This window comes from Nicotiana tomentosiformis, chromosome 4 (genome assembly GCF_000390325.3).
Source record: "Nicotiana tomentosiformis chromosome 4, ASM39032v3, whole genome shotgun sequence".
Lineage (NCBI taxonomy): Eukaryota > Viridiplantae > Streptophyta > Magnoliopsida > Solanales > Solanaceae > Nicotiana > Nicotiana tomentosiformis.
The window spans coordinates 62,568,396-62,580,614 of record NC_090815.1 but is presented as its reverse complement, the minus strand read 5'-3'; the positions used below and the strand labels follow the sequence as shown (position 1 = coordinate 62,580,614).

General features: G+C 40.6%; 1 protein-coding gene across 1 annotated transcript; it reads right to left on the bottom strand.

The window, feature by feature from the left end:
• Window positions 1–6,097: 6,097 nt before the first annotated feature.
• On the bottom strand, window positions 6,098–6,520 carry LOC138909797 (uncharacterized). Its single transcript, XM_070201012.1, has one exon. It carries the CDS (start codon window positions 6,518–6,520, stop codon window positions 6,098–6,100), a length of 423 nt encoding a protein of 140 aa, XP_070057113.1.
• Between the last annotated feature and the right edge of the window lie 5,699 nt (window positions 6,521–12,219).

Below are 12,219 nucleotides of genomic sequence, written 5' to 3'. Positions count from 1 at the left end.
CACTTTAAAACCATGACGTTGGTGATGCAATGTTGGAGTGGAAGGGTTCTCTTGGCTCCACCTAGTAGAGTGATCTCATTTTTAAAGGCTCAACGAATGGTTGAGTAGGGATGTTTGGCATACTTAGCCTTTGTCAGAGATGTTAGTGCTGATACTCCTACTGTTGAGTCAGTTCTAGTAGTGAGAGAGTTTTCGGATGTAATTCCAGCAGACCTATCGGTATGCCACCCGATAAGAATATCGATTTCAGCATTAATTTGGTGCTACGCACGTAGCTTATCCCTATTCCTCTGTATCATATGGCTCCAACAGAGTTGAAGGATTGAAGGAATAATTACAAGAGTTGCTGGATAAGTGGTTCTTCAGGACTAGTGTTTAACCTTGGGGTGCGCCAGTGTTTTTGATAAGAAGAAGGATGGGTCTACAAGAATGTATATTGATTATCGGCTATTAAACAAGGTGACCATCAAGAACATGTATCTAATGTCGCGCATTGGTGACTTATTTGATCAACTTCAGGGTGCTAGGATGTTCTTGAAGGTTGACTTGAGATCGGGGTATCACCAGTTGAAGATTAGGGCTTCGGATATCCCTAAGACTGCTTTCCAGACTCGTTATGGGCATTATGAGTTTTTGGTGATGTTTGGGTTGACTAATTCCCCAGCAGCTTTCATGCACTTTATGAATAGTGTTCCAACCTTATTTGGATTCGTTTGTCATTGTGTTCATTGGTGATATATTGGTGTATTCTCGTAGCAGGGGGAGCATGAGTAGAATTTAAGGATCGTGCTTTAGACTTTGAGGGGAATGAAGCCATATGCTAGGTTCTCCAAGTGTGAGTTTTGGTTGGACTCGATGGCATTCTTGGGTCGTGGTATCTAGTGATGGGATGGATGAAAGTGGACCCTAAGAAGATTGAGGCAGTTCAGAGTGGCCCATACCTTCTACCGCTACAGAGATCAGGAGGTTCCATGGGTTGACTGGTTACTACCGTCTCTTTGTGGAGGGATTTTCATCTATTGCCGCCTCATTGACTAAGTTGACTCAGAAGGGCGCTCCGTTCAAGTGGTCAGATGAGTGTGAGGAGATCTTTTAGAAGCTCAGGACAGCTTTGACCACGGCTCCAGTATTGGTTTTGCCTTCAGGATCGAAATCATATATGGTTTATTGTGATGCTCCGTGGGTTGGCATTGGGTGTGTGCTGATGCAAGACGGTAGAGTGATTGCCTACGTGTCACACCAGTTGAAGCCCCACAAGAAGAACTATTCAGTGTATAATTTGGAGTTAGCAGCAATTGTACACACACTCAAGATTTGGAGGCATTACTTATATGGCGTATCTTGAGAGGTGTGTACGGATCATCGGAGTCTTCAGCACTTATTCAAGCAAAAGGAACTGAACTTGAGGCGGCGGAGGTGGTTGGAGCTACTGATGGACTATTATATCACTATTCATTATTATCTAGGGAAAGCCAATATGGTAGCAAACACCTTGAGTAGAAAGGCAGAGAATATGGGGAGTTTAGAATTCATTCCAGCTGTGAAGAGGCCCTTAGGTATGGATGTTTAGGCTTTGGCCAACAGGTTCGTGAGATTGGATATATCGGAGCCAAGCAGGGTTCTTACTTGTGTTGTATCTCAATCATACTTGTTTGAGCATATTAAGGCTCTTCAATATGATGATCCCCATTTGCTTGTCCTTAAGGACACGGTACTGCAAAGTGGTGCTTGTAACGACCCAAACCGATGGGCCATGACGAGTACCTGAGTCTTACCTGTCGAACACCCCTAAGCATGCGTCAAGATATAAACATGAATTTAGGGTAGGTCATGAATAACAACTGGAAATAAACTGCTGAATCACGTAAATAACATACTTGAGGAAAACATACATGTCTAAAATACACATATACATATATATATGCAGAATACGGTAGGGCGAGTCGACAAGGCTACTCTAGATAACTATATTTCAAAAATTAAAAGCCGACAAGGCCACATACTATCCAACTATACATGACTGTCTACAGACCTCTAATAGAGTGTACAACTGTATAAAGGACGGGACTGGGCCCCGTCATACCCATACCTACATACAAAAGTAGCGTACCAAAACTAATAACAGCTCCGGATCAAGTGGAGCACACCAACTCTCGCTGATCAAGGATCCTAAAAATGGTGACCTTCATCTTGTCTACCTACACTTGCGGGAATGAAACGCAGCGTCCCCAAGTAAACGGGGCATCAGTACGAATAATGTACCGAGTATGTAAGGCATGAAAATCAGTCCATAAAAGACATAAATGAAACATGGAGTAAAGGAATCCACCTGTAAGTCTAAATAACTTTGTAAATCCTGAAATCTTTATAAAGTCATGCATGTGCGTATAAATGTCGTATCATGCATAGGTATATGTGTTCATAACATCATACAGCCTCTGAGGGCATCCCGTCATATCATCTCGGCCTCTGTGGGAGAAATCATCACGTATACCAGCTGATCAGGTGGAGGTGCGTATATAATGCCGTAACCTTTTTCCATATCCCATATACATATAATATACACGTATATAACGCCATCTGGTCATGGGTCAATGTACATGTATAAATGAATGAAATGCATAAGAAGTAAGTTTATAAGACTTCTCGGTATGTCATAAGATCAATATGCCTTCGGATAAATTTTATCTACTACGTATTTTTCTAAGTCCGATGAATAGAAGATGTAATAAGAAGACACATGGAGAATCAAGAACATAGGCACCCCTAGTGCTTCTATGAATAGAGTCATTGATGAAAGTTGTGCGTTTACTCATTTCGTTTGTATCGTATGAATCATGCCAAAAAGAAAGAAGGGATAGCCTTAACATACCTGAGCCAATTCCCTTAACAATCCCTCTAACACACATCTTTTGCGAAAAACACGTAATGGTGGATCGGAGTAGGGAAAAACCCGTATGATATTCTTAAGAAAGATTGTACCGTGCTCTCTTAGAATTGAATCTCACGCTGCTGTAGCGTTATGAAATTTCATATGAATTCATTTGTGAATTCATCCATTACTTAGCACATACACCCCTTAAAGATGTAGGAAGATGTCTTAAAATTTTAGTGGGCCCCATTTTTTTGATGATTTAGCCACATAATCCTCTAAGTGTGACACCTTATTATAAGAACTTAAGAGTCACATTTATCTAAGGTCCTTGGCTTCCACATTGATGTTCTTTAGGCTTATCCAAAGATCTTAATTAATTAGCTAATCTCCTACTCAAATCAATAATTATTCACATAATTAAGAATTATCTCAAATTACTTAAAATACTACTCATTTTTAACACACTTTATGCACCTTGCTATCATGGTCATGGGGTACCTAGTATGGCACTAGTCCATAAATACCGGATATTATAGCTCGAACCATATTTTATCCCAAATTGACAACCTTCAACGAAACTCATTTTCTTTGATTCGTTTACCCTTTAACCTTCACGGCACTTACTTATCGCCTGTTATAAATAGCATAAATGCTTATAACCTTAACAATAATCTCATCCCCGAGTCTACGTCGATTAACTTACGATGAAACTTTAACGTACGAAAACACGAAATATAACATCCTTCCCCCTTAGAAACATTCGTCCTCGAATGTTTAACTCCCCGAGATCTATATAACTTTTGGCAGAGTCGCCTTTGTAACAGTACTACTATAAACCCTTCCTGTAGAAAACTCAATAATTCAATGCCACATATTGCCACAATTATCAATAACGACAATGGCCTCACACGACCAATGACAATAACTAACACAAGAATCCATACTCGTACCTTAAGGCTGTGATATCTCAGTCGGATCCTTTTTTGGAAGAGAAAACAAGTGAGGATATCTAGACTTCATGTCTTCTTCGGCTTCCCAAGTCATTTCTTCCACATTATTTTTTCTCCAAAGTACTTTCATCGAAGCTACGTCTTTAGTCCTCAAGCTAGATACTCCAAAGCTAGATACTCCACCTCTACCCAAACTGATGGGCCATGACGAGTGCCCGAGTCTTACCTGTCAAACACCCCTAAGCATGCGTCAAGATATAAACATGAATTTAGGGTAGGTCATGAATAACATCTGGCAATAAACTGCTGAATCACGTGAATAACATACGTGAGGAAAACATACATGTCCAAAAGACATATATACATACACATGCGGAATACGGTAGGGCGAGCCAACAAGGCTACTCTAGACAACTATATTTCCAAAATTAAAAGCCGACAAGGCCACATACTATCGAACTATACATGACTGTCTACAGACCTCTAATAGAATGTACAACTATATAAAGGACGGGACTGAGCCCCGTCGGACTCATACCTACATACAAAAGTAGCATACCAAAACTAATAACAGCTCCAGATCAAGTGGAGCTCACCAACTCTCGCTGATCAAGGATCCTAAAAAGGGGACTGTCAGCTTGTCTACCTGCACCTGCGGGCATGAAACGCAGCATCCCCAGGCAAAAGGGGCATCGGTACGAATAATGTATTGAGTATGTAAGGCATGAAAATCAATCCATAAAAGACATAAATGAAACATGGAGTAAAGGAATCCAACTGTAAGTCTAAATAACTTTGTGAATCCTTAAATATTTATAAAATCATGCATGTGTATATAAATGTCGTATCATGTATAGGTATATGTGTTCATAACATCATCCAGCCTCTGAGGGCATCCCGTCACATCATCTCGGCCTCTGTGGGAGAAATCATCATGTATACCAAATGATCAGGTGGTGGTGCATATATAACGCCGTAACCTTTTCCCATATCCCATATACATATAATATACGCGTATATAATGACATCTGGTTATGTGTCAACGTACATGTATAAATGAATGAAATGCATAAAAAGTAAGTTTATAAGACTTCTCGGTATTTCATAACATCAATATGCCTTTGGATAAATTATATCAACTAAGTATTTTTCTGAGACCCATGAACAGGAGATGTAATAATAAGACACATGGTGAATCAAGAACATAGGTACCCCTAGTGCTTCTATGAATAGAGGCATTGAGTGTTTACTCATTTCGATTGTATCGTATGAATCATGCCAAAAAGAAAGAAGGGATAGCCTTAACATACCTGAGCCGATTCCCTTAACAATCCCTCTAACACACATCTTTTGCGAAAAACACGTAACGGCGGATCGGAGTAAGAAAAAATCCGTATGATATTCTTGAGAAAGATTGTACCGTGCTCTCTTAGAATTTAATCTCACGCTGTTTTAGCATTATGAAATTTCATATAAATTCATTTGGGAATTCATCCGTTACTTAGCACATACACCCCCCTTAAATATGTAGGAAGTCTTAAAATTTTAGTGGGCCCCACGTTTTTGATGATTTAGCCACATAATCCTCTAAGTGTGACACCTTATTATAAGAACTTAAGAGTCACATTTATCTAAGGTCCTTGGCTGCCACATTGATGTTCTTTAGGCTTATCCAAAGATCTTAATTAATTAGCTAATCTCCCACTCAAATCAATAATTATCCAATTATCCATATAATTAAGAATTATCTCAAATTACTTAAAATACTACTCACTTTTAACACACTTTATGCACCTTACTATCATGGTCATAGGGTACCTTGTATGGCATTAGTCCATAAATACCGGGTATTATAGCTCGGACCATATTTTATCCCAAATTGACAACCTTCAACGAAACTCATTTTCTTTGATTCGTTTACCCTTTAACCTTCACGGCACTTACTTATCGCCTATTATAAATAGCATAAATGCTTATAAACTTAACAATAATCTCATCCTCGAGTCTAGGTCGATTAACTTACGACGAAACTTTAACGTACGAAAATGCAAAATGTAACATCCTTCCCCCCTTAGAAACATTCGTCCTCAAATGTTTAACTCCCCGAGATCTATATAAAGTTTGGTAGAGTCGCCTTTGTAACAGTACTACTATAAACCCTTCCTATAGAAAACTCAATAATTCAATGCCACATATTGCCACAATTATCAATAACGATAATGTCCTCACATGACCAATGACAATAACTAACACAAGAATCCATACTAGTACCTTAAGGCTGTAATGTCTCAGTCGGATCCTTTTTTGGAAGAGGAAACAAGTGAGGATATCTAGACTTCATGTCTTCTTCGGCTTCCCAAGTCATTTCTTCCACATTATTGTTTCTCCAAAGTACTTTCATCGAAGCTACGTCTTTAGCCCTCAATCCCCGAACCTGTCTATCTAGCATAGCAATGGGAGTTTCCTCATATGATAGCTCCTCTGTGACCTGAACATCATCAACTGACACGACTCTGGAAGGATCTCCGATACATTTACGAATCATAGATACGTGAAAGACTGGATGTACAGACTCCAAGTCAGAAGGCAAGTCTAACTCATATGCTACCTGGCCTACCTTGCGTATGATCTTATATCGTCCAATGTACCGAAGACTAAGTTTTCCTTTCTTACCGGACCTCATAACACCTTTCATTAGTGATACCTTTAGGAATACCCAGTCATCAACCTGAAACTCCAAGTCTCATCGTCGATTATCCGCATAAGACTTCTAACGGCTTTGAGCTGCTAATAGCCTTTCCTATATAAGCTTAATCTTCTCGATTGCCTGTTGTACCAACTCTGGTCCTACTAACTTAGTTTCCCCAACATCAAACCATCCTATAGGCGACCTACACTTCCGTCCATAAAGAGCTTCGTATGAAGCCATCTGAATACTGGCATGATAGTTATTATTATACGCGAACTCAATAAGCGACAAATGATCATCCCAGCTACCCTTGAAGTCTATCACACAAATCCGTAACATATTCTCCAGTGTCTGAATAGTACGCTCAGTCTGTCCGTCTGTCCGGGGATGAAATATTGTACTAAGACTTACCTGAGTCCCCAATCCTTTTTGGAAGGACCTCCAAAAATTAGTTGTAAACTGAGCATCTCTATCCGATATAATAGATATAGGGACACCATGAAGTCATACTATCTCCTTAATATGCATAATCTTCTGCGGAATATGTAGTCCTAACGGGCAGAAAATGGGCTGATTTTGTAAGTCTATCAACAATTACCCATATAGAATCGAACTTACGCTGGGTACGAGGTAAGCCTACGATGAAATCCATATTGATTACTTCCCATTTTCAAGTTGGAATCTCTATAGCCTGCAATAATCCACGGGGTTTTTGATGCTCAATCGTAACCTACTGATAGTTAGGGCACTGAGCAACAAACTCCGCTATATCATTTTTCATTCCATCTCACTAATATATTTCCCTGATATCATGATACATCTTTGTTGCTCCTGGATGGATAGAATAACGAGAGTAGTGAGTTTCTCCCATAACCTGCCGACACAGCCCTGCAACATTAGGGAAACATAATCGTCCTCGATACCTAAGCACCCCATCTTCTGTAATCTCAAATGGTGTCTTCTCCTTTTTAGGGGTTGTAAATATGACATGCTACCCATAGATCTATGGCTGAGGGCATCGACTACTACATTCGCCTTCCCTAGATGGTATAAAATATCAATGTCATAGTCTTTCAGTAGCTCCAACCATCTCCTTTGGCGTAAATTCAATTCCTTCTGATTGAAGATATACTGAAGACTCTTATGATCTGTATAGATATCAACATGAATGCCATACAAGTAGTGCCTCCATATCTTTAGTGCATGAATCACCGCGGCTAACTTTAAATCATGGGTCGGGTAATTCTTCTCGTGCTTTCTTAGTTTTCTAGAAGCATAAGCTACAACCTTACCATGTTGCATCAGTACACAACCCAATCCAATGCCTGAAGCTTCACAATAGATAGTATAACCATCGGTTCCCGCTGGGAGTATTAGAACCGATGCTGAAGTTAATCCATCCTTCAATGCTTGAAAACTCTGCTCGCAAGCATCAGTCCATTGAAACTTAGCTCCCTTCTAAGTGAACTTTGTCAATGGTGCTGAAAGGGAAGAAAATTCTTCTACGAATCTCCTATAATAACCTGCCAAGCCGAGGAAACTACGAACCTCCGTCGGTGTCGTAGGTCTAGGCCAAGTCTTTACTGCCTCAATCTTTTGTGTATCAACCCGGATACCTTCACCCGAAATAATATGCCCAAGGAAAGCTACATAATTCAACCAGAATTCACATTTAGAGAGTTTGGCGTACCACTTCCCTTTTTGTAGAACTTTGAGCACAGTACACAAATGATTTGCATGCTCAGTCTCTGAACGAGAATACACCAATATATCAGCAATAAATACAATCACGAATAGATCTAGAAAGGGTCTGAACACTCGTAGAGTCAGTTCTTTATGTCAGTCAGTGTCTTCAGTACTTTAGTAGAGGCTTCATAGACCAGAGTAACAGTTAGACAGAGTCACATGCTTTTCATGTTAAGCAATAATGACTACAGATATGTGTCAGACTTATATTAGTGTATCCGCACTTTGATTTATATCATTGAGACTTTCAGTATACTAGCATTTGTTAGTCGTCTGATTCGTGCCCTTCATTATGGTATATATTTTATTGATGATTCTTTTATTATACAGGACCACAGTACGGGACAGACGATTGGCACATGATATGAATCAGAAGGCCTTTACTACCTTAACTCACTCAATCCCTCCACGACATTTCTAGTTACAGATCCTCCAAACCTAATTCACAGACGTTTAGGATATCCGAGTTTATCCAAACTTTAGAATATGGTGCCTAGTTTGTCTAGTTTATCTACATTAGATTATGTGTCGTGTCAGCTCAGGAAACATAACCGAGCCTCTTTTTCACGTAGTATTGTGAGTCATGCATTGAGCACAACATTTCACCCTCAGACGGACGGACAGACTGATCGCACTATTCAGATACTAGAGGATATGCTCTGTGTGTGTGTGATAGAGTTTGGAGGTTCTTGGGATTAGTTCTTTCCACTTGCGGAGTTTGCCTACAAAAATAGTTATTAGTCGAGCATTCAGATGGCACCGGATGAGGCTCTGTATGGTAGGCGATGTCGGTCTCTAGTGGGTTGGTTCGAGCCGGGCGAGGCTAGGCTATTGGGTACAGACTTGGTTCAGGATGCTTTGGAGAAGGTAAGGTGATTCAGGATCGACTTCGCACAGCCCAGTCCAGATAGAAGAGTTATGTGGATCGGAAGGTTTGCGATGTTGCATTCATGGTTGGGGAGTGGGTCTTGCTCCGGGTTTCGCCCATGCATGGTGTTATGAGGTTCAGAAAGAAAGGCAAGTTGAGCCCAAGGTTTAATTGCCCATTCAAGGTGCTGCGGCGAGTTGGGGAGGTTGCTTATGAGCTCGCCTTACCTCCCAGTCTAGCAGGAGTTCATCTGGTATTCCATGTTTTTATGCTCCGGAAGTATCACGGTGATCCGTCTCATGTGTTGGATTTCAGCTCAGTCCAGTTGGATAAGGATCTATCTTATATTGAGAAGTCGATGGCTATTTTGGATAGGTAGGTTTGAAAGTTAAGGTCAAAGAACATTGCTTCAGTGAAGGTTCAGTGGAGGGGTCAGCCGGTCGAGGAGGCGGCTTGGGAGACCGAGCATGATATGCGCAGCCGTTATCCTCATCTTTTCACCACTTCAGGTATGTTTCTATGCTTGTTCGAGGATGAACGATTATTTTAAGAGGGGGAGGATGTAACAACCCGACCGGTCGTTTTGAGAGTTATAGCCCCGATCCCCTATTTACTGCTTTTCCCGTATATTTTTCTTCTTATGTGACTTGCCGGGAGGTTCTGTTTTTGGTTTCGGAGTGTTTTGGGACACTTAGTCCCTAAAATGGAAGCTTAAGTTTTATGATTTTGACCGTAGTCAGAACTGTGTGAAGACGACTCCGGAATGGAGTTTCATCGGTTCTGTTAGCTCCGTTGGGAGATTTTGGACTTAGGAGCGCGTCCCGATTGTGTTTTGGAGGTCTGTAGTTGAATTAGGCTTGAAATGGCGAAAGTTAAATTTTTGGAAAGTTTGACCGGAAGTGGACTTTTTGATATCGAGGTCAGATTCCGATTCCGTAAGTTGGAGTAGGTCCATAATGTTAATTATGACTTATGTACAAAAGTTGAGGTCAATCGGACGTGATTTGATAGGTTTTGGCATCGGTTGTGGAAGTTTGATGTTTCGAAGTTCATTAAGTTTGAATTGAAGGGTGATTCGTGTTTTTAGCGTTGTTTGATGTTATTTGAAGGCTCGAATAAGTTCGTATGATGTTTTAGGACTTTTTGTTATGTGTGGTTGAAATCTCGGGGGCCTCGGGTGAGTTTCGGATGCTTAACGGATCGAAATTGGACTTGTGTAAATTGCTGAAGCATTCAAGCTTCTAGTGTAATCGCACCTGCGGTGGGGTGGCCGCAGGTGCGGGCACGCACGTGCATGGGGTCAAGCACAGAAGCGGATTTTTAATGAGTGGCCAGGGGTCTCAAGTGCGAGGGAAATGCCGCATCTGCGAGCCCGCAGATGCGCTTAAGGGCCGCAGGCGCGGAGAGTGAACTGGAAGGGAAGACCGCAGAAGTGGACAAAAGTTCACAAATGCACACTCGCAGGTGCGGCCTTCCGATCACGGAAGCAGGCCAAAGGACTTAAGTCAAAGTCCACACCTGCGATGGAGTTTCTGCAGGTGCGGCTAAATGTCCGTAGGTGCGAAGATCGCTAGGCAGAAAAGAGGGATTTCGAGGGGTTGATCTCATTTAACACTTTGAGACTTTGAGAGCTCAGATTTGGGCGATAATTTGGGGGATTTTCAGAGGAAGCTTTTTGGTAATGATTCTTAGCTCATTTATTGTTATATTCCACTAATCTATAGTTGATTTCATCATTTAATTAAGGAATTTGGTTGAGAAATTTGGGGAAAAAGTTGGAAAGTTCTTCAACTAAATTTTTGGGTTTTGATTCGGATTTTGATATCGGATTTGGATAATTTTGGTACGAGTGAACTCGTGAGTGAATGGGTGTTCATATTTTGTGACTTTTATCCGATTTTGAGACGTGGACCCGGGTTGACCTTTTGGGGCATTTTTCTAATTTCTTGCTTAAGCCTTGATTTCATTAATTAGATTAGTTTCTTATAGTTATATTTATGGTATGTAATTGCTTTTGGCTAGATTTGGGCCATTTGGAGCCGAAAAATTGTGGAAAAGGTATTCTTACTGATTGGTTGAGCTTGGTTCGAGTTAAGTGGTTTGTCTAACCTTGTGTGGGGGAAATCCCCTTAGGATTTGGTACTGTTGTGATACTTTTGTGATATGTGAGCGCCGTGTACGTGAGGTGACGAGTGCGTAAAATCCGCATGTGTAGTTATCATGTAAAATCCAGTTTTCACTGAGTAATAACCTGTTTCATCTCAATTGAGTTATACCAGCATGTGTAGTTATCATGTTAGCCTAATATTGCATGTCTACGTGTATTAAATGCTTATTTGAACTCTGTGCAACATGCTTAGTTGATTTCATGTTTTTCCTATATCTGTATTAGTCTTAATTGTAGAATTCTTGCTGTATATTATTGTATTTATCGATTGAGCTGTGTGTTTACTTTTGGGACTACAAGGCAGTACCTCGGGAGATCCCCCCTGCACATTTACTTTTGAGACTACGAGACGGTACCTCGGGAGATCTCCCTGCACATTTATTTTTGAGACTACGAGGCGGTACCTCGGGAGATCTCCTTGCATATTTACTTTTGGGACTACGAGTTTTGAGGGAATAATTTTTTTTGGAAGATCTCCTTACAAAGCTTTAAGTTGGAAGAGTTGACCAAATTTGACTTTTATGTATTTGACCTCATATCGGAGTTTTGATGGTTCTGGTAGGTCCGGATGGTGATTTTGGACTTGGGCATATGCCCGAATTTGCATTAGGATGTTTCTAGAAGGTTTTGTCTATAATTGGCGAAAGATGGCAATTTGGAGGTTTGAAAAGTTCATAGGTTTGACCAGGAGTGACTTCAGTATTATCGAGTTCGGATTATTGTTACGGAAGCTGGAATAGGTTTGTTGCATCATTTGAAACTTGTGTGCGAAATTTGATGTGATTCTGAGTTGTTTAGACGTGTTCGGCGTATGTTTGGAATTTGAAAATTGGAAATAGTTCATTAAGCTTAACATGAGGTGCGATTCGTGGTTTTGATATTTTTATGTGGGATTTAAGGCCTCGAGCATGTCCGTATTATATT

What these genes read in the sequence shown, in the direction of transcription:
- LOC138909797 (XM_070201012.1), bottom strand. Translation starts at nt 6,520, where the DNA reads ATGAAAGGTGTTATGAGGTCCGGTAAGAAAGGAAAACTTAGTCTTCGG.